Genomic DNA, 27,113 nt, shown 5'->3' with positions numbered 1-27,113 from the left:
ACTTTCTTATTTTTTTTCTTTGTTTTCTTCTTCGTTTTCTGCTCTGTCGCTCCTTCTTTCTCTTTTCTGTCGTCTTCGTCTTCTTCTTCAGTCATTTGTTCTTCTTTTCTTTTATCTCTATTTTTTGTTGTCGGTCTCTCTATTATTCTTGTGTTGTTCCTCTTGTTCGTTTTTTTGTTTCCCATCTTCTCTCCTCTTCTTTCTCTCTTTTCGCTATTTTTTCTTTTTTTCTCTCTTGTTCTATCTTTCCTTTTTCTTGGGTGCTCTCTTTTTTAACTTTTCCTCCCTTTCATTTTTTTTTTTTTCTTTTCTCTTTCTATGTTCTTTGTTACATTCTTTTTTCTTAGTCTCTTCTCTTATTTGCTCTTCTCTCTCTCTTACTTCTATTACCTCCTTTTATTTTCTATCTTTTGTCTTTTCTTTCCTTTTCTTCTTTTCTATTCTTTCTCGTCTTTTTTTTCTCTTGTTCTTTTCGTTGTGCTTTCTATTTCTTCTTTCTCTTTTTTTTTTCCTTTTTTTTCTTTTTTTTTTGCTCTGCTCTATTCCTCCTCTTCTGTCTTCTTCTCGCGTGTCTTTTCTTCTTTTGCTCTCTCTTTCCTTGTTATCTCTTCCTTTTCTTTCTTTCCCTCTCCCTCTTTTTCTCTATCTCTTTTCTTCTGGTCTTCTTTAGATCCCCATTCCCTTCCCTGGCTGCACTTCTCGGCTTACTTTTTTTCTTATCCTCTTTCCTGCTGTTCTCCGTCGGCTTTCTCTCCTTCCTCTTCTCGTTTTCTGCGTGTCTTCTTTTCCGTTCTTTCTGTTTTTCTCCCCCACTCCTCTCTTTCTTTCTCTCTCTCTCTTCGTCTCTATTCTTCGTTCTTTCTACTTCTCTTTTCCTCTTCTCTTTTCCTCGTGTCTCTTTCTCGTTTCTTAGGTCCCTACAGGCCTCTCTCTCTGCTTCTTTCTAAGTTTCTCCGTCTTTTTGCCTTCTTCATGTGCCTTCTTTCGTCTTTTATCCTTCCCCTTTCTTTGCTCCTTTTCCTTCGTTTCTTCTTTCTTCTTTTGCTTCTCTCCGATCTTCACTTCTTCTGAGTCTCCCTTCTTTCTCCCTGCGGTTCTTTCCTCTCACCTTTCACTTTCTTACCCCTTTATCTCTTTTTCTATCCCTCTCTTCTTCCTCTCCCTCTCTCTTGCTATTTTTCTCTGTTTCTGCCGTTCCTTTTCTTCTCGTATTTCTGTCTTTTTCTCTCTTTTGGATTGTTTCTTCTTTCTTTTCTTCTTTCCCTTCATTTCTCTTCTTCTCTTGTCTTTCTCTCTTCTTCCCTGTCTCTCTCTCTCCTTCTCCTCCCTCCTTCGTCTTCCTCTTCTCTCTCTCCTCTTTCTTCTCTTCTCCTTTCTTCTCTCCTTTTCTCTACCTCACCACTGGCCACATGTCGTAAGCTTCTATCTCAGTTGACCTACATATAAGGAGCTGCAATGCCCTCTGCTTAATTCAGCTTAAGAATCTGATACGCTGCCATCAGCCAAAATTTCCAATGTTTGGCTCACTCTGGTCTCCCAAACTTTCCCTGGGGGACCCCAAGACTCAGAGGTCCTGACTCTTACCACAAAGGAAACATACTCCCTCCCCTTGTCTTCTCTTTACTTCCTCCCAGGCTTCCCCTCCGTGGGTTCTCCTGGAAGATCCCGCTTCAAGCCCTTGAACACAAGCACTGGAGATTAAGTATCTCTCCCCTCCCCTCTTCTCCCCTGAGGCTGTTCAGATCCACCACCGTAGATCTAACACAAAGGAATTCCGTCCCTTCGTTCCTTAGCCACCCAGAGAAACCAACAGGTCTTAAAAAGAAAGCTTTACATAAAAGAAGAAAAACATAAACATAGTCTCTGTATCGATTGACATACAGGGTCATTGCTTAAAAGAAAAAATAAACAAACAACCTTATTCAAAAAGAATACAATTTAAACATCCAGCACTAACACATGTAAATACAAAAAACCCAATAAAGCCTATTGTTTTCTTCTTTGTACTTACAACTTGGAAACTGAAGATTAGAAGCTTGAAGATAGAAAGATCCTCTCTCATAGCGGAGAGACAGACAAAAGACACAGACCGAAAATTCCTCCCTGAGCTTTGAAAAATCCAGTTTCCTGATTGTCCTCTGGGTCAGGTGTTTGGTTACCCTTTGCAGGGTGAAATAGACATTAACCCGTAGCATTGTTTATGAACCGCCCCCAAATCACAGACAGTGGGAAACTTCACTGGCGGATGATTTCTTCCTAGAACTTAAGACTAAACAGATTAATACAACACATGCACCTTTACGATATACTACTAAGTATGTAAACTACAAGACTTTTACTATTATTAGGATATTTTTTAACCAGTGTATTCTGGGAAACTCTCATGGGAGAGTGCATCAGTACTTTGTAAAGCTCCTGAAATGTGTTGATTTCAAAAGCAAAATCTTGGAGAGATAAACTCCACAAGAGTTTCTTTTGTTCCCCTTGGCAGTAAAGAGCCACTTTAGCGCAGCAGGGTCAGTTTGTAGACTGAAACCGCCGTCCCCAACATATGGGCGTAGCTTTTGCAGCGGCGTACACAATGGCATAGCAATTCCTTTTCACTGATGACCAGTGACTTTCCCTCTCAGACAGTTTATTGCTGAGAAACACGACAGGATGGAAGTTGTGATCGGTCCTTCCTGCATGAGAACTGCTCCTATACCATGCTCAGATGCATCGGTGGTTACTAGGAATGGTTTGTCAAAGTCCGGGCCCTTAGCACCGGTCAGACGTGAGCTCGCCTTAAGTTGGTAAGGCCTTCTGACACTCATCAGTCCATTAATTGCATTTGGCTGGGTGCTTTTTGGTCAGTGGGGCAAGCGATTGGCTGGATTTGGCTGTAGTGTGGTACAAATCGCCTGTAATACCCGGCCAAGCCTAAGAAGGATTGGACCTGTTTCTTTGACTTTGGGACAGGCCACTTTTGGATAGCATCCACCTTGGCCTGTAGGGGGTTTATGGTTCCTCGACCACCTGGTGTCCCAGGTAAGTCACTCTGTTTTGGCCTATTTGACACTTTTTGGCCTTAACAGTTAGTCCTGCCTGCCTGATGCGCTCAAAGACCTTTTCCAGGTGTACTAGGTGTTCGGGCCAGGAGTCTGAAAAATGGCCACATCATCGAGGTAGGCAACTGCATATTCTCCCAGTCCTGCTAGCAGACCATCTACCAGCCTCTGGAAGGTGGCGGGTGCATTTCGCAGCCCGAAAGGAAGTACATTAAATTCATACACCCCCGCATGGGTGACGAATGCTGACCTTTCCTTGGCAGGTTCATCTAGCGGTACTTGCCAGTACCCTTGGTTAAGTCTATTGTAGAGATGAACTGGGCACGTCCCAACTTCTCCAATAGCTCATCGGTGCGTGGCATTGGATAGTTGTCTGGACGAGTTACCGCATTTAGCTTACGGTAGTCCACGCAAAAGCGTATTTCCCCATCTGGTTTGGGTACCAGAACCACTGGAGATGCCCATGCACTGGTAGATGAGCGGATTATACCCATCTGTAGCATGTTCTGGATCTCCCGTTCTATAGCAGCTTGGGCGTGAGGAGACACCCGGTAGGGTGGTGTTCTAATTGGGTGAGCATTACCTGTGTCAATGGAGTGGTATGCCTGTTCAGTCCGTCCTGGAGTGGCTGAGAACAATGGGGCGAAGCTAGTGCACAGCTCCTTGATTGTTGCCGCTGCAGACGTTCCAGGGTGGTTGAGAGGTTCACCTCTTCCACGCCACCGTCCTTTTTCCTTCGTCGTAGTAGACACCGTCAGGCCACTCAGCGTCATCTCCTCCCTGGACTGTAAACTGACAAACCTGTAAGTCTCTGGAAAAAAGGCTTGAGAGAATTAACATGGTACACTTTGGGTTTTAGTGAGGAATTGGGAAATGCTATGAGGTAGTTAACAGCTCCCAGGCGCTCTTGGACCGTGAATGGCCCTTCCCATGATGCTTCCATCTTATGGGCCTGTTGCGCCTTCAAGACCATAACCTGGTCTCCTCTCTTGAAGGAACGGTCTCTGGTATGTTTATCATACCAGGCCTTTTGCTCTTCCTGAGTATCCTTTAGGTTTTCTCTAGCAAGGGCTAAAGAGTGTCGGAGGGTGTTTGTAGGTTGCTTACAAAGTCCAGAATGTTAGTTCCTGGAGAGGGTGTAAAACCCCTCCCATTGTTGCTTCACCAACTGTAATGGCCCTTAACCTCGTGGCCATACACAAGTTCAAATGGTGAAAACCCTAAACTGGGATGTGGTACAGCCCTGTAAGCAAAGAGCAACTGCTGCAAACACTAGGTCCCAGTCATTGGAGTATTCATTCACGAATTTACGGATCATGGCCCCCAAAGTCCATTAAACCTTTCCACCAGGCCATTGGTTTGATGGTGGTACGGGGTGGCAACCAAGTGATTCACCCCATGAGTTTCCCACAGGTCTTTCATGGTGCCTGCCAGGAAATTAGATCCTGAATCTGTAAGGATATCGGAGGGCAACCTACCCTGGCAAAAATGTCTGTTAGGGCCTGGCACACAGCTTTAGCCCTGGTGTTGCCTAGAGCTACTGCTTCCGGCCATCGGGTAGCAAAGTCCACGAAAGTCAGTACGTACTGCTTTCCCTGGGGCGTCTTTTTGGGAAAGGACCCAGAATATCCACAGCTACTCGCTGAAATGGGACCTCAATTATGGGGAGTGGCTGGAGAGGGGCCTTGACCAGATCTTGGGGCTTTCCCACTCTTTGGCACACCTCACAAGACCGGACATACTGGGCAACTTCCTTGCCCATCCCCTCCCAGTGGAAGGACTTCCCCAACCTGTCTTTGGTTCTGTTCACCCCAGCATGGCCACTGGGATGATCATGGGCTAAGCTTAAGAGCTTCCCCCGGTACTTAGTTGGAACCACCAACCGTTTGTGCGGCTGCCATTCTTCCTGGTGTCCACCAGAAAGAATTTCCTTGTATAAAAGTCCTTGGTCTATAACAAACCGGGATCGGTTAGAAGAGCTGAGAGGCGGTGGGTTGCTCCGTGCCGCCACCCAAGCTTTCTGAAGGCTGTCATCTGCTTCCTGCTCAGTCTGGAACTGTTCCCTTGAGGCTGGGGACACCAGTTCTTCCTCAGACTGTGGACTTGGGCTTGGTCCCTCTGGAAGCGATGTAGGTGTGGGGTTGTTTCCGTTGCTGGTGAACCTCTCTCCGCTGGTGCACCTGGTGGTATTTCAGGCTCTGGCTGAGCCTCTTCGGTATGGTTGTCTGTTGCTTCTGCCAGTTCAGGCTCGCTGGCCCCCTCTGGCGTTGGGTTGAAGATGTGGTTGCAATTGCTGGTGCTGGTGCTGGTTGCTGTTCCAGTTCCGGGCCTGGGACTGGAGGGGGATCGGTTCACACCTCTGTTCTGGGTCTCTGACAACACAGCGGTGATTTCCCTGGCGGAGGCTCGTGGAAGGAGTCTGGGAAGGCTTGCCCCTGGTTGGCTGTGGTTGTAACCTTACCCACTCTTTGGCGCGCTTCACCTTGGTGGCAGTCTTCCGCTTTAGCATAGGTTGGTGTTAACTAATTGTCATGATCTGCGACAGCAGAAGTCCACCATCCTGACCGCCTTGTGTACTGCGACAGGCCAGTTCGAGCTCGTAGGCAGTCTACAGCTGTGTGACTGATAGGCTGGTAACATGTTCCTTTGGCTCTCTGGGTTGTGAGTTTGGGTAGTCCCGACAGGATTGGTGGATAGCTGAGGCATGTGCCGTGTCTCTCTCACGCGTAATCTTGCTTCCGCCACTCTCACTGTTTCGCTTCGTCCAGGGAGTTTGAGAGGCATCTGGGGTCTGGGCGATCTTTGGGTGTAGATGGTGGGTATGTATGACTCGTGCACCGGGTGGGGTTTTTGGGCAGTTGGCCTTTATTGTTCCAGTCATTAACTATAAGCATCTGCCAGCTGATGAGGTCACTGGGTCGAGGTGAGTTACTAGGGGATGGTGAGGTGGAAGTGCAATGAGGAGCTTCTTACTGTGGGCTTTCCTTGGGTCTTGTAGGTGTGAGGTTTGGGTTGCCCTCGGTGTGTAGGTTTTGTCGTTGTGCCCCCTGGAATGGTAGTCATTCCCTTGACGTGGTTCCCTGGCTTTCTGCCTATCCACATATCTTTGCTCCATCCTCACGCCTCGGTGAGATTTTGGGTTTTCCTATCTTGATGTACGTGTGTTATGTCCTCAGGACGACCATCCCAGAAACTGCTTCCACTTTGTATGGAGGCAGGTGCAGTTCGTACAGGGATTGACATTTGTTCCTGATTATGCAGGCCCTTATCTTTCAACCGTAGTAGGCGTCTCTGGGAGAATGACACATCTCGTTTTCCAGCTTCTGGTTCTGAAACGCCGACGGCTGATCCGGGTTATTCCCATTTCTGTTATCTGGCCTGGTTTTGAAACGCGTTTATATCGTTCGTTTTGTCCTTTGGCATTTCAGCCGCCACTCTGGCTACACGGGCCACTTGAGATGTGACCTCAGCTCTACCATGTATGCGTCTTCAAGGCTCTTTAGCGCAATGCAGGTCTTCAAAATTCTCTAATGAAGGCCTCAGTGTCATCACCTGGCCTTGTAGGTGGGAATTTCTTGGCTGTAGGTACCAGTCATTGGTCGGAAGTGTTGTTAGGAGTGGTTGGGTCTCTGGTTGCTTAGGCTGTTTACTTCAGTTCATGCTTTTCTGTTTTTATCCCTCTCCACTTTCTTTTTGTTGTTTCCATCTCTTCTGGTGGCTTGCACTTTGGTGCTGTTCTCTTTTGTTGGCTTGCATCATATCTTCTTGGTTTCTGGGGCCCCTCTTTCTTCTTGTAGTTTCTTTCTGTGGGCTTGCATTCTTGTTGTTGTTCTTTCGGTTGAGCTGCTCTTTGGCTGCTTGTTCACCATTTTGTTTAGCTGCCAGTTTATTGTGTTTTCCTTTCTTTCTCTTTGACACCGACCTTTTGTTCTTTTTTCCAGTTGTCGCCTGTGAATTCTGGTTCTTTTGATTTGTTCCCCCTCTCATAGCTGAGAGCCAGACGAAAGACACAGACCCAAACATTCCCTCCCTGAGCTTTGAAAAATCCGGTTTCCTGATTGGTCCTCTGGTCAGGTGTTTGGTTACTCCTTTGCAGGTGAAATAGACATTAACCCTTAGCTATCTGTTTATGACACAAAGTCCTCATGGTACCCGAACCAGTAATCACCTCCCCGAGAAACATGCTCCAAGGAGTCCCATTCAGAGGCAGGGCCCTGTTGCTGGAGCTGGTGTCGGACATAGGATGGGGGGCCCATGTGGGGAACTTTCAGACCCATGGTCTGTGGTCGCCTCTGGATCTGACCCTTGACGTTTATGTGGAGGAGTTCAGGGCAGTATGGCTGGTGTGCATGGCCTTCTGCTTGCACCTGGAGGGCTGGGTGGTCAGGGTCCTCATGATCCTCTGCCACGAAGCCCTCAAGCTGTGGGACTTCCGTATAGCCCATGACATCTGCCTACAGGCCTTCCAGCTGAAACATGTGGGCGGATTGCTTGAGCAGGGACTTCTCCTCTCAGCACGAGTGGTCTCTCCATTGAGAGGTGGTGCACAGACTTTTCCAAGTGTGGGGGAACTCCGCAGGTGGACCTGTTTGCAACTCAGCAGAACCATCGCTTTCCCTGGTTCTGCTCCTGGGGGTGGGGGAGGGCTGGGATGGGGCGCTATTTTCGATGCCTTCCTTCTGTCCTGGTCAGGCCAGTTTCTCTATGCCTTTCCCTCATTCCCGCTGATTGGCAAGGTCCTGGAAAAGATAAAAACGGACAAGGCCTGGGTCCGTCAATTGCCCTGGCATGGTTCAGACAGCATTGGTATGGGACCCTCATGGGCCTGGTGGTCACCCCACCGTGGCTGTCCTGCCTGGACCTGCTCTCCTCCACCCCAGCTTATTGGTACTCCACCTCACGGTGTGGCTGCTCAGTGGTTAGGAAAGGAGGAAAGGACGTGCTCGGAAGGGATTCAGCGTGTCCTCCTAGAAAGCAGGCGGCCCTCTATGTGCTGAGCCTACTTGGCAAAGTGGTCTCGGTTTTCCAGATGGGTGGATGAACGTGGCATTTCCCTAGTGGCCGCCCTGATCCGGCGTATCCTGGACTACCTCCTGGACTACCGCCTCACACCCTTGTCAGTCAAGGTGCATCTGGCAGCCATATTGGCCTTCCATCTGCTGCTGCAGGGCCATACGGTATTCTCCCATGCTATGACTGGCCCATTCCTTAAGGCAGTGTTTCTCAAACTTACAATAGTTGAGTTCCCCTTTCGAGACATTTGTCTTACCGGCGTACCCTTTCTCCGGTGAAGATCGTTTTTGGAGGGTGGTAGCCACATTTTTAGAACAGATTCCTAATTTGTTTCATTCTGGATTAAATGTTTGTTAGAAATAAATACAAAATTATATTACAGACAGTTTGAAACAAAACTTTTAATAGAAATAATAGTTACATATAGAAATAGTACTAGAAATAATTAAAATAATTAGAAGTGAATCAACAGTCTGGCAGAACAGCGTGTGTGTGTGTGTGTGTATATAGTGAATTTGTATCATTCTGAAATTAAAATATGCTGATTTGGTTAGGTTAGTGAAGAAAGCACTAGTTTTAATACTTACTATTTTGGTATTGAAAAATTTTCAGTACAAACCAAACTATTCAGTAGAAGGGATGGAACTGCTTTTGACCAAACACCACTGTGGGGATATCTGGCTCTGCGTTTGTGATCTTAAGATGAAGATGGAGCTCTATGTCAATAAGACGATTTTGTGTTTTTGTTTTGATGCCAACCAGCGCAGAGAATCCGATCTCGCACAAATACGAGGTGGGAAAAGGCAGAAGATACTTGACAGCTTTGTCTGATAGAGCTGGATATTCAGAGCTAACCCACAACCAAAATGACATCAGTGTATTTTGCTCAAATTTTGTTTTCAGGAAACTATCTGAAGCCAGCTCCAAGAGCTGTTTTTCTGAAGCAGAGAGGTTATTTGGCAGTGTTTGAACATTGATGATAAAAGGGTTCCTTATTCATTCAAAGGTGCCGTCCAGTTCAGGGGAATGCTTACGAAGATCTTTCTGCAGGCTTTCCAAATGCTGCTTCATGGTTTGCAACACATGACTAAGACGTTTATGCCACAGTTTCAATTTTGTGACCATGGCACTCACTTTGTCTTGAACATGGAATAGGGATATGAGTTTCCCTTGCAAGGATAGATTGAAGTTGTTTAAATGAGCAAAGATGTTTGCAATATATGCTAGTTTGCGTAACCACTTTCAGTCGTGTATACAGTCTCACAGGTTGATTTTCATCTAAAAAAAAGGTGCAGTTCTTGCAGCTCAAACAGGCGATTCAGAACTTTTCCATGCAAAAGCCAATGTGCTTAAGCATGAAATAGGAGTTGTGTAATCACTGCCCATTTCATCACAAAGCTGAGAAAACAGCCAGGCATTCAGAGGGCAGCCTTTCACAAAATTGATTATTTTCACAGCATCATCCAGTACTTGCTTTAGATCTGCATGCATGTTCTGAGTGGCGAGTGCTTCCCTGTGAATGCAACGAGATGATTTTGCTTCTGGCGCAACAGCTTGACTACGTGCAACAACTCCTTTCTTTAAACCAATCATGGCTCTGGCGCCATCTGTGCTTATTCCAACACAACTCCAATCCAAGTCATTGTTTTTGATAAAGTCATCAATAACTTTTTAAAAATAGCTTCTCCAGTTGTATGTGTTGGTATATGTTGAAAAGAAAAAATATCATTGTGGACTTCATTATTCAGCTCGTATCTGACAAACAAAAGATTAGCTAAATTCACAATATCAGTGGATTCATCCGCTTGCAGTGCATAGTAACAACTCTTTTGTACTCTTGAAAATAATTGCTGCTTTACGTTTTCAGCCTTATCTGTGATTCTACGATGAACAGTGTTATTTAAGAGAGGGACACAATCTATAGCTTTGCTAGCCTTGTCTCCAATCATCACTTGTACCATTACTTTGGCTGCAGGTTTTACTAATGTCTTGTCAATCACTTCAGCAGCTCTGGCCTTTGCAATTAAGTACGCCAGGGTATATGAAGCTTCCAAAGCTTTCATATTTTCACCTCTCTTCACATTGCGAATTGTTTTTTGGGACTTTTGGAGATATTTGAGCCTATTTTCGAAGAATTTTACAGGTTTTCACTCGTATTCTTTGTTTGCTATCAAAATGGCATTTTAGGTTGGATGGTTTCATATTTTCATCTGTGAGAGTCTTGTAACAACAAATCACACATAGTGGAACAGGCTCCACCTCATCGCCAGTCCTCGAAAATCCCAGTTTAAGATATTTAACATATTTGCGGGCTTTTTTGTTTTCTTTACAGCTGATATGTTCAATAAACTTACAGATGGTTCACAAGGTTCACTAATTTTGTCGTCACAATTGTCTGTCGCCATGTCACTGCATTTTTCGGCATAATTATCACTAACATTCGTATTTCCTTCATAATTTTCTTTTGTACATTTCAAACTTCCCGTTTTTAGCTAGCGATCAATTGTAAATGGGTTTAACAAAAACAGAGAAATTTCGTATATTAATAGACACCAAGTATGTACTTGCTACAATCTTTAAATTACTACGAGTAGTTGTTCACTTATCTTTTATCCGTCAGTATGACTTCTGCGAATGCCACAAAGGCAAGTGTATTGCCCGAGCCGCAGTAACGCGCACAAGTGGTTTGTGTTGGCTCTGCTGTGCTATTAGATGTTACAGAACTCATTATCATATTAGTTACAATGTAAACATACAGTAGAAATACACACAAGTGTACACCATTCTTATATATAAAATTTTAGTGAATTGTTTTCTTCTGATAAAAAAAAACTATGATAAAGTAAAATGAAATAAAAATTTTTGCCATGTGCCCCTTGAAACCCTTCCACGTACCACCAGGGGTACGCGTACCACACTTTGGAAAACACTGCCATAAGGGTTTGAATAGTCTATTCCCGCATGTTAGGCCCTCAGTCCTGCAGTTTGACCTAAACTTGGTATTGGCCCGTCTCACGGGGCCCCCATTTAAGCCACTGGCCATGTACTCCTGGCTACACCTCTCATGGAAGGTGGCTTTCTGGTTGCGATCACGTTGGCTAGGCGGGTCTCGGAGCTCAGGGTCCTGACCTCCGAGCCCCCGTACATGATGTTTCATAAGGATAAGGTCTAGCTCTGCCCACACCCCTTGTTCCTCCCGAAGGTAGTCTCCACCTATTACATGGGTCAGGACATTTTTCTGCCAGTTCTCTGCCCCAAGCCCCATGCGTCCACAGGCTGGATGTGAGACGGGCTCTGGCTTTCTACCTGGAGCACAGACTAAGCTGTTCAGAAAGTCCTTGCAACTGTTCATTCCCTTGGTTGAGCGCATGAAATGTCGGCCAATCTCCACTCAGCGGCTCTCCAACTGGATCACCGTGGGCATCTGTAGCCGTTATGACCTGGTGGGAATCTCTCTGCCACCAATTGTGAATGCTCACTCAACTCGGGCACAGGCCTCGTTGGCTGCCTTTTTGGCCCACATCCCCATTCAGGCCATTTGTAGGGCTGTCATGTGGTCTTCAGTTCACATGTTCACCTCGCACTATGCAATCGTCTCCCAGACCAGGGATGATGCTGGGTTCAGCAAAGCTGTGCTCCGTCCGGAGAATTTGTGAACTCCTACCCACCTCCAACAGATATAGCTTGGAATCATCTATTGTAGAATGCACATGAGCAATCACTTGAAGAAGAAAAGACAGTTGCCTTTTCCGTAAGTGGTGTTCTTCAAGATGTGTTGTTCATGTCTATTCCACATCCTGCCCTCCTTCCCCTCTATCGGAGTTGTCTGGCAAGAAGGAACTGAGGTTGTGGGAAGAGTGCAGCCCTCCTTATACCACGCCATGGAGGCGCCACTCCAGGGGTCGCTAAGGCATTCCCCTAAGGGTACTGCTAGGGTAAAAGCTTCCGGCACGGGTGCACGTGGCGAGCACACACACCTATTATGGAATAGACATGAGCAACAGATCTTGAAGAACACCAGTTACAGAAAAGGTAACTGTCTTTTTCTTCACTATTTGTTCTCAAGACTTGCTGGCTACTGAGCTCATACCAGCAGTTGTGTAAGTGCCCAGGTTATGGGTGTGATGTTCGCTATTCTTCAGTCATATGGTACTATCTCCCAGATAGAATTATTAAAAATCCTTGCTACCAGACTAGCAATCTTTCAATCTTCTGGGATGGAATTATCCAGTCCCCTTGATTTGAGCGCATTAAGTTCTTTACATTTTTCTTCCACCTCAGATGTGGTGATTTCCATTTCTGTACACTCATTTCCATCAGCCAAATTGCCTTCATGCCCATCCATGTTCTCATTTTAATTGAAAAGCGAGGCAAAGTGTTCATTTAGTTTTTCGGCCATACATATATTATCTTTAATCTCCTTCCCATCTAGGCTACATAGCAGCCCGACCTCATCCTTCCTTATTCTCTCTGTATTTATATAACTAAAAAAGTCGTATGCAGTGTTTTTGTAGCCATGTTGGTCCCAGGATATTAGAGAGACAAAGTGGGTGAGGTAATATGTTTTATTGGACCAGCTCCTGTTGGTGAGAGACACAAGCTTTTGAGCTTACCTGAAGAGCTCTTTGTATGTCTCTCTCACCAATAGAAGTTGGTCCAATAAAAGATTCTCACCTACCTTCTTTCTAAAAATAAATAAATAAATTTTAATCTTCTTGACAAGAGCTAATTCACATTTATTCCCACATTTCCTAACCTCCAAGATGTCGCTTTCATTCCCTAAAGGTTCTCTGCTTACTACTAATAACCTTTTTGAGATGGCTATTCATCCAGTTGGGTCTAGAGTCTTTCACAACAAGAAATTGCAAGCTGCCTCTATCTCTTAAGTCTTTGAGCTCTTTAGCCCAGTTGATTTCTTTAATTAATTCCCTTAATTTTCCAAAGTTTTCTCTTTTGAAATGAAAAACCATAGTTGATGCCTGGCTTTGATTATCCTTCCATTTAATTTAAACTGAATCACTCGATCAAAGGTTATTTCCTATGACCAGCTCTTTTATTAAGTCCTCACTACTTATCAAAATCAAGTATAAAATTGCATCACCTCTTGTTAATTCAGTGACAAGTTGATAATGAAAACTCATCTATCGCATCCAAGAATAACTGGGCCATATCAGCATTCGCAACATTTATTTTTCAATCCCTATCCAGGAAGTTAGTCTCCCATTTTGACACAATTCCCTAAAGTATTTCTCTCTAATAATATGAGCTCTCTATCAGTATCTGAATCCAGCCCTGGAGATCTGTTGCATACCCCAACCTTATCCTAATAGAACGTCTTTTACAATCCTTCCCCAAAGTGATTTTGACTCAAACAGATTCAGTTTTGTCTATACTATCATATTGTATTTAACAGTTTTCTACATCGTTGATTACAGAACTCTATCCCTCCACGTTTGCCTTTATTGCTATCTTTCCTAAACAGCGCACAGCTTTCAATGCCTGTATTCCAGTCATGAGCACTATTGCACCATGATTTCTTATCCCTATAATATCCGGTTTGGCCTCCTGCACAAGTAGTTCCAGTTCCTCCGTATTATTGTCCTGATGCCTTGCATGTTCAGGCATTTCAGTTGTTTCCCTCAAACCTCACCCAGCTTTCTGGCTGGATTAGTGTTGAGGTGCAGACTCACCCCTGCGATGCCTCCTTCTGGTGACTCCTGGGAATTGGCTCTTTTTCCAGCCAGGAGCGTCCTCTGCAGGCCAGTGATCCGCCTGTCCTCTTGGGCCCCCCGTGTCCCTCCCTGGACCCTGGTGCCATTTTACCTGGGGTGCTTCCCCCTGGCAGTAACCCCTTTTCTCTCAGGGTCTTCCTCCCCCAGAGGAACCCCCACCCACTATCCCCACCTCACCTCAGTATACAGCTACTGCTAGTTATTGTCTAGCCCCTGCGCCGTGGGGCAGACTGCAGTATCAGCCTACTAAGGGTTTGGACCTCCTGCCTTGGCCTACCTCTGGGCTCCCCTCTGCAACCCCCAGTAACTGTTGGCCTTATGCTAGGCCACAGCCTGGGGCTTTCCAGGCTGGAGCTCCCCAGCTCCTCTGCCTGTCCCCAGCCCTGCTTCACTCAGGTACGCTATCTCTAGCTCCCTGCAGCCAGGCCCTTCTCCCTCTACAGGCAGAGGGAGACTGTCTGCCTGCCCCGGGCTTCTCTGCCTTTATAGGTCCAGCTGAGTCTGTTTGGGGCGTGGCCCCAGCTGCAGCCACTTTCCCCAATCAGCCCAGCCTAAAAGCTGCTTTCTCCAGCCACAGCCCCCTCCCAGGGCTGTTTTTAACCCTTCAGGGCAGGAGCAGGGATCCACCCTGCTACAATTAGGTATACTCCTTTCGCTGACTGTAACACCTGCCTGACTACTCTTCCAATCAGTGTGTAGTGTTTTTCTCCTTGTTGTCCATATTCTTCCCTTGTAGTGTTCCATTATTCCTTGAGTGCTTGTCTATATGTGCTCCACATCTGGTGCCACATGCACTGGAGATCAGAATGCTTTAGTCAGCCATGTCTATTGGCTACAGCTGTTTCCTGCATAGCCTCAAGCTCCTCCCCTGTGAGGTTTATAAAAGGGGATGGAGTGACCAACTGGTCCTCAGTTCCTTTCACCACATTTGGCTGTGAGATGACGCCAACTGACAGTGCCATCTCATCTACTCACATACTAGTTTATTTATAAATAGTTTAGTTAGTGGTAGTTAGGGTGTATTGTAGTATTTAATGGGTTTTAATTTAATAGTGTGTATTTGATTTGTTTTGTTCCAAGTAGGGAGATTTCCTCATGTCTGCTTAAAATTTTTGAGGTTTTAAATGTTTGTCATGTGGGGCTATTATGCACCTTAATAATGCTCACTCCAAGGCTATGTGTACACTACGAACTACGATTTATTAAAGTTACATGGGTATGCAGCTGCCAAAATTAGTATATTGCTCATGCACATTCAAACTTGTCTGCTTGTGTGAGAACTGCATGTACTCACCAGCAGTGCTTGTGTCAATGCAAAGTGCAGTGCACCACAGGTGGGTATCCCACTGTGCCACACCCTACTGTCTGGCACAATGACTTTTGGAAAATTTTTGCAATGTGTTGTCAGATAGAAATGACTTGCCTAGAGATCTCTGGGAGCTGTGGGCCATGGTCGCAGCATGCAACTTTCTCTATTCTATAATGCCATCCATAGCCCATAATTTTCATACCATTTTTTAAAAATCTTACAAACCCATGCAGCACTTCATGTTTACCAATTGTGTATACTGCCTGGGTGAGTGTGATGTTAGGGGACATTTAAGGATTGCAAGTCCTTATCCGAAGAGCTGCTAGATCCAGAGAAAACTGCCTTAAAACTTTATCTGTTAGAGAAATCAGTGAGGCCTGCTTCAGACTGTAGTATTATCCAGGGTACAATCTGGACAGTTGAACAGCTTTGTCCCTTTAATTCTCTAGCCTGGGGTGCCTTTTACACTGTTTTGTTGTCAGAACAGCCAATTCTCGCCTGCTCATGCAGCCTTCAGCCTGTAGATTCACTCCCAGCTAAATAATGAGCACTCTGACCAGTCACTCAAGAATTACATACAGGGCAACACCCGCAAGATCTCTAGGCCCAGCCTTGTTCCCACAGAAATGTGCGTATTGTACTGCTCAGTACCCTTCTGAACAGTACCGGCTCGTAGGGAATCCATCATTTCATCAAAGGAAAATGATATATGTACCAGCCTTGTTATCTCAAATGGAGTTTCCCACACTTCAGTCCAAACACACTGGTTAAGATAAAACAATAAGTTTATTAACTACAGAAAGATAGATTTTAAGTGATTACAAGTGATGATGCATAAACTTCAGGATTAGTTACAAAAGAAAATAAGAGTAAAATCCAAGCTAATACCTAATTTAATAGGCTAAGTGGGGCCCACCTGGAGGGGACTTCCATCCAAGACATCTTGGAGTACTTGCTACACCTATAGAAATCAGTCTTGGCTCCCAGCTCTGTGTGTGTACTTGGCAGCAATATCAGTGTTTCATCCCCCTATCCAGGGGAAATCTGTTTGTTTCAGTGCCATGGTGATGAGCTTTCTGAGAGGACTTCTCCACCTACATCTTCCGGTCCAAGAGCCAGTCCCTTTATGGGACCTGAACATGATTTTAACAGCTCTATTGGGGCCTCCATCTGAGTCTCTTGCATCCTGTCCACTGCCACCTCTGTCTCAGAAAACTGCATTCTTGATAGCCATTACCACTGCCAGGAGTGTGGGTGAGTTGCAGGCCCTGATGGTGGGGCCTCCTTACATGCAGTTCTCAAAGAATAAGGTGATGTTCCAACCGCACCCAAACTTCTTATCCAAGGCAGACTCTGTTTCATTTGCACCAGGCTGTGTATTTTCCTGTATTTTTCCCCAAGCTGCATTCTTTCCTGGTGGAGTAACACCTCCATACGTTAGACTGTGGTTCTTCGACATGTGATGCAAACATGTATTCCAGGGGGCATGTGGTGCACCCCATGTGCCATAGACTTTTGCCTAGCAGTACTTTTAGATGGGTAGCGCTCATGTCTCTGAACAAGACGTTGCCATCTAGAGATGGTCTGCACAGAAACTTTGTCCCTTCATGCAATCCACATAGGATATGAACAGGCGAGGCAAGCATGAAACTGTTCAGTCCTGCTCAGATAAAAGGTTAGACACGTGTATTCCACAGTGGACCCTCCATCCCCTCTGCATCAGAGTCTTCCCTTGGACATTCAGTGCAAAGGAGCTGTGGAGTGTTGCTTGTAAATCACCTACCTGGTGGAATATATACATCTGCATCTACTCTAAGAAGAAATAGTTACTTATAGTAACTGTGGTTCTTCGATATGTGATGCAGACATGTATTCCACATCTCACCCTCTGTTCCCTCTGCATCAGAGTCTTCAGTGCCAAGGAACTGAGAGGGGTTGTGGTGGTGCTTCCTCGTATACTCAGGAGCAGGGCTACAGATACGAGACATAAGTGCCACCCCTCTAAGAGTACTAATAGGCAAAGGTCTCTGGCCTGCAGGGTGCACACATGCCTACCTGTAATACATGTCTGCATCACATCTTGAAGAACCACAGTTACAGTAAGTAACCATTTCTACATCATCCAGTATTAATGACCCGAGGGTCACCAATTTGTACAAGATGCTTTTTGGATAAATATTATGACAGCACTGCTAAGATGCAGAGAGTTTGGTAGGCCTGGTAACCATTGTATTTACTGAACTGTGAGTCATTTGCCATCGTGAGGCTCTTAAGGTCATACGTGGTTACTCAGAATTTTAGAAATTGGCTTCTTCAGATTAGATCCCAGGTAATTCATGGCATTTCTGCTCATCTTTTGAGGTCTCCAGTATTATGGCACCTCTCTGGAACTGTGACCTGTCCTGAGTGAATGCAAGACATTATTGTTCAGTGAACCATTTCTAACTTAATTTTTGCTCTGTGGATGGTGGCTGGAAGCCTTCTATGTTACTCCCTTGGCATCAGCAGAGTGGCATGCCAAATACAGTTGCAGAGTAACTTTTAGAATTGCAGATAAACTGCTGTAATTTTATTTCCTCCTCTCCTTGTTCTGCTCCTTCCGGAGGATTGGGTCAGTCATAGTTTAAACCTGCCCCCTTATGCCTTTTTTTATAGGGAAGTTTTTGCCCGTGTGATAGAAGAGAATCTGAACTATCTGGACTGCTTTAGCACTATCATTCAAGAGGCAAAACAGGAGCAGAACAGCAGCATGATGGTAAGTCTCTCTATGATTCAAAGGCTTGATTTTTCAAAATTTCATTGGCTTCAGTTGGAAGTCTTTGCTTACTGAGCACTTCTTAAAATATATCTCCGGTCCTTTGTGACAAGTCAGGCTATTGCTGTCAAATATGCGTGCAGTGTCCTGGTGAGTTGCTCACAAAGGATAGCAGGAGGACTGACAAAACAATCAGCTAAGAAATCCTATTCCTGGCTCCGGAAATGTGCAAGGTAGATGGGCTATTCAAGCAGGGATGTGACAAATGGGATAGTGGTGGGAGCATTCTCTCTCAGGATCTTGTTATAGAATAGAAAGAACTGCCTCCAGTAAACCTTTTCTCCTGTTCCTGAGCCCTGTCCCCCCTTTGACTTGACAAGAGCAGGAGGGGCAGTAGGAATAGGCTTAAGGTTCAGAGAGAGTAGGAAGTAGGAGGAACAAGTGGTGTGACTGAACAAGTATGATGTCAATCTGGGACCTTGTTTCTGAGCAGAAGGATATTTCACCCTTCTCCAGATAATGAGAAACTGGAATTCATAAGTCATTGGGCTAGGCAGAAACTATGGGCCAGCTAGTTCTTCTCCTCCTGTCCTTCCCCTTGAGCAGGCAAGGCCCTTACCTCTTTGAATCCATCTCCAATGGATGAAATGAAGCTGTTCCCATGAGCACTCAGTATGGTGTCCAGACTAATAATGATGATGTCCTGTGTCAGATGCCACGCTCTCTCCTGTCAGCTTGTTCTGTTGCAAGCTGCTTATGCAGTTACATTTATCTAAATGTCCCTGCTGTGACCTTGGGATTAAGATTTCACTTATCTCCTCCCACTGTGGCGATAAGCTACTCTCCTAGCTGGAATGTCAGATGTTCCCTTCAATACGCCCTTCCCTGAGAATGATTTCCTGTGAAGCCATGCTAAAACCTACATATACAACATGCTTCCACTCCTCAGCAGCCACTTGAAAACATGTTAAGAGGATCACTGCTCTGACCCCTGTAACCTTTGTGGCAGTTGTGTAAGAGACCAGTAGAGAATTTTCCCAACACAGGAGCAGCATAATCTGCCCTTTGCAGACCCTGGAGTAGGATGGGGTAGGGAGGTAGAGTAGCCAAAGTGAGCACTGGATTCTTGAACAGCTATGGGCAGACCTCGGGAGGTTACTGTAAGTTAGAGCAGCTCCCAGGGCAGAGCCCAGTTGCCCAGAATGTGAAGGGTGAAATGTTATTTAAAGCCTCCTTAGCCTTCTCTCTTGGGCTGCATCTTTCATGGGCACAGCATAGAATCTAGCCTTTAGGGTTTAATGTTTGGTTTTGATGACCCTGTGTTGCTTACTACTTCTCACCTTATTTTCTGCTAATTGACAAACCAGCTGCTTACGAATAGCTCTGACACTTTATCAGGTATTGCTGCTGAGACCTCCACCAAGGTCCACTTAGTGCCAGCTAATGTGGTAGGTTTGTGACAGTAGGGACTGAGCTGACACCATTTACTCATGTCATGTGGTTACCCAATAGCCTTCAGACAGTAAGGACTTCTGGTCCCTGCAGAGCTGTCTCAGATGAAACAGTAGCTTAGAAGGCAAAGGTTAACTGTCTGCCAGTATACTGAGTTTCAGTAGCTCACAGTCCCTGGCACCAAAAATTCCTCATTTCTGGTTTTCTCATCAGTTCCTCCCCAATGCTGAGAATAGATTCATGGTAACTTCTTTTCAGGCTCTTGAACTGTCAGAAGCCTTTGAAATACCTTGATTAGCTGTGTTTGTTACCAGTAGGTCTTGGGTAGTTAAAACACTGCCCACTTCAGTCTTATAATTCCAAGACTGCCTTCAGTGAGTGGTTTTTGACAATGCAGGCTCTCAGGCAGATGGTCGTTGATTTGAAAATTGATAAACTGACTGAGCTCTAGTTGCTCTTTTGCTTCTTTTTTAGAATCTTGATTGGAGTTGGCTGAAATAATTAAGGAAGACAAGCGGGCATTGTTGCCATCCCCAATATGTCCATGTGCTCAAGGTTGGCTGGCAGTCTGCGATGAGATGAAACAGCCCAGTATCAATGTAATGGTGTTGATTCCACACTCTGCTGATTCAGGACTGAATAATCTTCTCTCCCACTGCATCCGGATGACAGTTCTGCAAGAGGCATTTTGTGTTTTGTAGATGTTAGCGGACTTGATTATAAAGTACATGGGCAGCAACAGAGACCCTGGCTTGTATGTTTTGCTGCTAGAGGCAAATGTTTTCCAACCTGCTGCCTCATGTCAGGGCTTTTAAATCCATATTGAGCTACCTAAAGAAGTAGCCTGATTTTCAGAGATGCTGAGTGATCCTGGCTCCCACTACATCCCTGAGCACTGCAAATGCTCAGCACATTTGAAAATTACACCCTTTATATTTAGAAGCTTTTTAGGCACCTGGGTTTGGTTTGAAAATGTTTGCGATGGCCAGTCTTTCTAGCACTATGACCTGTTCATGCAGTCAGTGCCTGGAAGGCAGCTGTTGCTCTGACTGATGAGCTGAGATCAGGGCACTATTTGAGATGTTCTATCTATGGAGAACCTTTCCTGGAAGGAGGTACTCTGCCTCAGCATTTGTTGTTAATTTGTTTGGTGCTAGAGCAGCTGTGAGCTCTAGGGGAAGCAGAGGGAGCAGGTATCAGGGAGGCGTTTTCCTCATTTCGTCTGAGTAGGGAGAAGGCAGGGAGTATCTTCTAGGTGCAGACAGATCTCTGCTTTAAGTGGACAAGATGCACAGTACAGGCTATAGCAGTACCTGCAGTGTCCTGCTGGGGTGCTGGGCTACTGCACCTTCTTCTCCTGGGGCAGGCATCTCGTATTCACAATCCCTGTAACATTTTGTTTTCTGTTGCAAAATGACATATTACTTATGTTGTCTTGCACCCCAACCCCACAAAATCCCAACCATCTGAGCCTTGGTCTGGGGAATGCAGTTTCTGATGGATGAAAGAAAAACACTACAGCCATGGCTTTCCACCTGTGCTGTGCATTCTTGTCCACTGAGAAGCAGTTTTGACAGATGTTTTTTACTGATCAGGAAATGCTCCCCAATTCCAAACAGACAGAATTTTATATCCACTGGCTACTTAAAATATTTAAGAATTCTATTTGTTAATTTGTGATAAATATTATATTATGTAGAACCTCTTTGTGATTCTTATTCTGTTCCAGATTTGTGTCATTTTAAAGATGCTACCCTCAAATGGTCTGACTTGCTCATGTTCTGTTTGGGCAGGATGCAGGAGGGGAAAGGTAACAGACTACCTCGACTTCAGTTTATGGCAAGATTTTCAAAAATGGCTAGTGATTTTGGATGTGCAACCCAACCTCTTTAACAGGGCAGGTGCTCAGCACTTTCTGAAAATCACACCCTTTTATGATGTCTTAAGTTGGGTACTTGAAAGCATCAGCTGTTTTTGAAAATCTTGATCCATGCTTGTCTCCCTCCATTACTGTCCACATAAGGCTGAATTACTCTAAAACCAAAACATTTCAAAACCAGGTAGCTATGAAGCAACAAGTTCGCATCACCTACCAAATCCAAGTACTGAATAGCAAGAAATAAAAAGTGAAAGAAATTGTAAATTTCATAACACCCACAAAATAACCAGCGTACATACACTAAGTGGGCCTCTGTTCCCTTTCTTCCTTGTGCAATTATTTACATCTGTGCAAAGTGGGTGTACGAGTGACCAAGGAGAGAAGGCAACGGAGAATTGAACCCACTAGTAAACGAAGTACAAAAAGACATATTTCATCCCAAAACAGCAAACTGATTTCTGATCAATTAGATTAAAATATATTTTAATTTGAGCACTTGTCTAAATTTCTTCTGTGTCTATACCTCTTCATGTGTGAGATCAGAACATTTTTGCCAGCACTGTTCATTGGTTTCATCCGTTCACAGTGTCGCCTCAAGACTCTATTCCACTTAGGGTTATACAAAGGGATGGTATGATCAAAGGACCCTCACTTCCTTTCACCACTTCTTGCTGTTAGAGCCAATTGGCAGTGTTACATCTTGTCCGCTCACACATTACTTTATCTGTAAATAGTTTAGTTAGTGGTGGGTAGGATACACTGTAGTTTTATTTGGTAGGTTTTTAGTTTAATAGTGTGTTTGGGTTTTGCTTTTTCCCCAGTAGAGAACTTTCCTCATGTCTTCTCAGAATTTCCCAGGTTTTAAATGTGTCATGTGGGACTGTTAAGCCTCTTAATGACACCCACTCTAATTGTCTTTACTCCCTGGATGAGGGAGATGTTATGGAAAAATTTAAGGATTGTAAGTCCTTATCCAAAGAGCTGCTAGATCCAGAGAAAATAGGCTTAAAACTTTATCTGTTAGAGAAATCAGTGAAGCTTGGCTCAGACCTTGAAGAGAGGACAGGACAATTATCAGCTAAAAGTGTCTCTGCTGTGGCTTCAGGGGGCTTGATTACCTAGACACCAGTGAACATAGTTCCCAGAAAGACTTTAGGGGTCAGTCCCCTATTAAAACTGCTGAAAAAGGATGAGGGAGAACGTCCTCCAATTCTTGTTCTTCAAAGAGATCTACTCCAAAAATGAACTCCAGTCTCTCCAGGTCTCATGAAGAGTGTGCCCCGAAGATCATGAAGGTGCTGGTGTCTGATTCTCAGGCAGTGAGAAAAGGGCTCGCCTCAGCAACGACAGTGCTCTCCTTGGCTCCTCCTCTTTTGTCTCTGGTGCTGTTAGCTCCAAGACAGGAGTACTTGGGGCTGGCTTATTCAGTGCAGTACTTTTGGGTGCTGAGGTTGCAGACACTGGAGTCCATGGTGCTGAAAGTTTCAGTGTTGGTGTTTCAGAAGCTGTTGCCCTTGGAACCAACTGTATCTCAGACCTCAGTACCTGTTCTGCTCTTGGCACAGCAGAAAGGAGTGGCTGATGTGTACAGCACCAAGGGAGCCACTTCAGGATCTTTGGGCATGGAGCCTGGGGCTCCTGTAGGATCAGCCCCTTCACAGGGAGATGAAGCAGCACCATCTGTCTTCCTTTTCTGACAGGGAAGATGCCTCACCTTCATACCTTGGTTGCCATGCTATGATCCATATATATTGGGGAGGCAGACGAGGGTTAAAGGCAAACAAAAGCAGGTTAAGCCAATTGCTTACCTGGTATCCAGCCTTCTGGCCATGTTCTTTAGATCCATATGGTCAGAGCTCTTGGCCTTATACGCCCCTTTTAACTATCTACACTCCGCCAGATACTTTTTAGCATCTTCTTGCAGCAACAGATCTTGTTCACCTCACAAACCATCTGTGCTTCAGCAACTACTTCAGCAGGTCAGGGCCCCTGCTTCCTCCCCACCTTTGGTTCTCATTGAGGACATTGCTCAGCATCAGACTGTTGATGTTATTCCAGTACATACATTGAATGATTCAGCTTTACCAGCTCAGACTTCACTTCATGATGATTAAAATTGTACCGGTAATTATTCAGTGAATGGCAAAGGTACCTGAAATCCCGATTCAGACTGTCCAAGACAAGGGACATAAATTGTTGGAGATTTCAAATACGTCCCTACCTGAGACTCCTTTTGCTCATAAACAAGGGTGTTTTAGAACCAGTGCAGTTACTGTGGCAGACCCCAGCAGCTTCTAAAAGGTAGCAGGTCCCATTAGCTGAGTTTGACTGTTTCTACTGCCATCTTGATCTCGGGTCTCTGGACCGATAAAAACCCTTTAAAAGTATCCCTAAGAATAAAGAACCAAAGAAGCTGGATCTCCTGGGCATGAAAAGTCATTCGCCCTTGAGCGTACAGCTTTGTTAGCAAATTATCAGGCTCTTCTTTCTCACTGACTATTTTCAGGGGATAAAACTGAGGAGTTTCTGGATAAATGTCCACCGTACTTTAGAAAGGACTTTAAATCTCTCATCTCAAGTCAGTTAATGGCTAAGCCCTCTGTGCAGGTTACAATTGGTGCTGCTGATATAGCATCAAGTTCTTTGAGTGCTGGTGTGTCTATGGGTACACAACGGCTCCATGCACTTGAGAATTGGAAGATTATTGCAAGAAGTGTCCTTTGGTCCACGTCTGCACTTTTCTACTCCTTGTGCCCCAGATGAGAGGTATAAGCGGTGGTGTGGACCGTCCACCTCTCCATTTCCTTTCTACCGCTGTGTAGTCTGAGACAAAACCCTCCAGTGTCCATGAAGTTGATCATTCGACTTCATTTCTGTAGGTATTGTAAAAAATAAAATTTTGGTAATAGCAGTTTATAGAGTTAGTTTAGTTAGGTAGATTTTGGGGACTCCCCTGTCTGGGGCTGCTGTCGTCCTGGCGAAGGATTCAGATTATGCCCAGGATTCCAGGCTTCAAGGATGGCTTCTCCTGCCCCCAATCCTTGCTGGTCAGCGATGACCATCAGAGGTGTCGGTACTTCTTTGGAGAAGCTCATATCTCTGCTAAGTGGATATCTGCCATTCCTTTTGCATTTGAACCCAGTAAGCTCAGAAATTCAGACTTAGGAAACATCTCATGGAATATGCTGTGAGGGCCAAGCCTAATCTGCCAATGTACATGGGGAGGCTGCCTGGCCCAGAAGCATTGAGGAACATACCACCCAGCTCTGTAATCTCTAAGACAGGGGCAAGCAAAGACAAAGCTAAGGAATCCTTTTCCCAGGCTCACCATGAGGGTAGAAAGCCTCTCAAAAGCCTAAAGAGAGATCCCACTCCAGAACAATGTCCTAAGATGAGAGCTGTTTCCCTAGCACCTTTCATGAACGAGTGACTCTTTGTGCCTGGTTCCAAGAGGCTCAAGAGCACATACGAGTTCTGATAACCATCCCACTGGCTCCAAATAGCTTAAGTACCTGCATGTTGGCAGAGGCATGAGCCAAGACTCGGATAACCGTCCAGAACCCGATGTACCACTGGTACCAATGTGAGCGCATAAGGTAACACCAGCTCCCCAGGGAGAAGACTCTTCAATCCCTTGATGACAGCTTCACTCCAGGGGATATCGTTGTTCTGGACCCAGGATCTCCCCTTTTATTGGACCTGGTCTTTACAAGGGAGATTCTTACACTGGCAGTCCACAAACACTACTCCTTACTGGACTCATAGATCATCCTTTCAAATCTTTGGGTTCTTGTTCCCTGTTGTCTTCATGGACAAATATAGCTTTCCTAATGGCTATTACATCAGCATGTAAGGTGAGTGAGTTGTAAGCATCTTTGACAGGGCTGCCATATATGATTTTTTACAAAGACAAGGTTATTCTCAGACTGCACCCTAATTTTTTTCTTAAAATGCTGTCTGATTTTTCATTTAAATAAATCTGTACATTTACCAGTGTTCCTTCTGAAACCACACTCAACCAAGGGTGAAGCTGAACTACACATATTAGATGTCATATGTGCCTTGTCCTTTTATTTCACTAAAAAATCTTCTCCAGTAGGAACAGAGAGGTTATTTTACCTGTGTATTTGGCACTGGTGCGACAGCTGCAGAAAAACTGTCTCTACTTCTGGTGTTCACAGTTCAAGAAGGATATTAATAAATTGGAGAGAGTTCAGAGAAGAGCCATGAGAATTAATAAAGGATTAGAAAATGTGCCTGATAGTGATATTCAAGGAGCTCAATCTACTTTACTTAACAAATAAAAGGTTGAGGTGACTTGATTACAGTGAGTTAATACCTACATGGGGAACATTTAATAATGGGCTCTCCAGTCTAGCAGTGAAAAGTGTAACATGACCCAATGGCTGTAAGCTGAAGCTAGTTAAACTTAGACTGAAAATAAAAGGTAAATTTTTAACACTGAGAGAAATTAAACATTGGAACTACTTATTGGTGGCATGGTGAATTCTCCATCATTGACAACTTTTGAAATCAAGATTGGATGTTTTTTCTAGAAGATCTGCTCCAAGAATTTTTCTGGAGGAAATTCTCTGGCCTATGTTAGACAGGCAGTCCAATTAGATGACCACAATGGTCCCTTCTGGCTTTGGAATCTATGAATTTAGGTCATCCCCTTGGCTGTTTGCGTCTGTTGCTGAAAGATCTAAGATTCAGGCAATTTCAACCCAGAGAATTTCTAGATGGATGTCAGGCTGTATAAAGTTATGTTATGAGATGGCCAGTTTACAGCTATTTGGGAACATTAGGGCATATTCAACCAGGGCCCAGGCAGCCTCATTTAGAGGTATTTGATAATTGTAGGGATGCTACCTGGAGTAATGTATGTTCACAAAATATTTATTGTGGAGATGTCACATGCTTATGCTCACTTGGGTGGGGCTCTATTAAAATCCATGTTTAATTAGACTTGCAGTAGTACCCTCTGCCTCTGTGGTATACTCCTTGTGACCCACCGGATGTGGATCATATCTAGACAAGCACACAAAGAAGAAAGGGAAGTTACTTACCTTTTCAGTAACTGGAGTTTTCAAGATGTTTTCTACGTGTGTTCCACAACCCACCCTCCTTTCCCCACTACTGCCAGACCTAATACCTTGAACTGGGTAGTGGTGAAAGATCTGAGGGTCAGTTGGCATGCCTCCCCCTTTTATACCCTTGGGGGTGGAAGGAGATAGGCTTGAGGCTATGCAGGGAATGGGTGTGACCAATGGACACCGCTTGCTAAAGTGTTCCAATATCCGGCATGTGGAGAACATATAGACAATACATCTCAAAGAATTCTAGTTATGGACCAGGTAAGTAACCTCCCTTTGTGGTCTTGATTTTGATAACATATTTTGTAAGAAAATGTAGATATGTTAGAAATATTGTTAATACATTTGACAATTAACAGTAAAATATTTTGTACCATGCTGTTTGTAAATCTGTTTGTGTAAGTTAATAGAGGCTAGTCTACACTACACATGCCCTGCTGATACTATATTGGCAGAGCCTTCTAGTGTAGGCACAGCATATGCCAACAGAAGGAATTTTTCTGCCACCATCATAACACTACTCCCTGTCTACACTATAGTATAGTTAGGTTAACATAAATTGTCTTGGACTGACCTGTGTGTGCACATGTTCACATTCAATTTGTCTGCAGCTGACATAAGCGCCCTGTTACAGCAGTGCAGTAAAACCATCTCCCCAAACAGCATAGAGCTATGGTCAACCTAGTGAGGTTGACACACTGTGAATGCAGACACTGCATGACCTGTGTTGACCCTAACAGTCCTCCTGCAACTGTCCCATAATGCCCCATTCCCTGACACAGTGGCCACTCTAGGCACAATTGTAAACTCCACTGCCCAGTGGTCATAGA

The 27,113-nt window shown here is 44.8% G+C and overlaps 1 protein-coding gene across 1 annotated transcript in view; it reads left to right on the top strand.

Moving 5' to 3' along the window:
• The window catches only part of CHUK (component of inhibitor of nuclear factor kappa B kinase complex), a 92,615-nt gene extending 65,956 nt beyond the window's left edge, over positions 1-26,659 (top strand). Inside the window, exons 20-21 of the mRNA XM_032796455.2 lie at positions 17,757-17,856; positions 19,783-26,659. Of these exons, the coding sequence (XP_032652346.1) occupies positions 17,757-17,856; positions 19,783-19,809 (127 nt within the window). The 3' untranslated portion in view covers positions 19,810-26,659. The remainder of the gene's footprint in view (positions 1-17,756; positions 17,857-19,782) is intronic.
• The last annotated feature ends 454 nt before the right edge of the window (positions 26,660-27,113 follow it).

Source organism: Chelonoidis abingdonii, chromosome 15 (assembly GCF_003597395.2).
Source record: "Chelonoidis abingdonii isolate Lonesome George chromosome 15, CheloAbing_2.0, whole genome shotgun sequence".
Taxonomy (NCBI): domain Eukaryota; kingdom Metazoa; phylum Chordata; order Testudines; family Testudinidae; genus Chelonoidis; species Chelonoidis abingdonii.
Note: the sequence above shows the minus strand (reverse complement) of the source record. Positions and strands in the feature narration are given on the sequence as shown.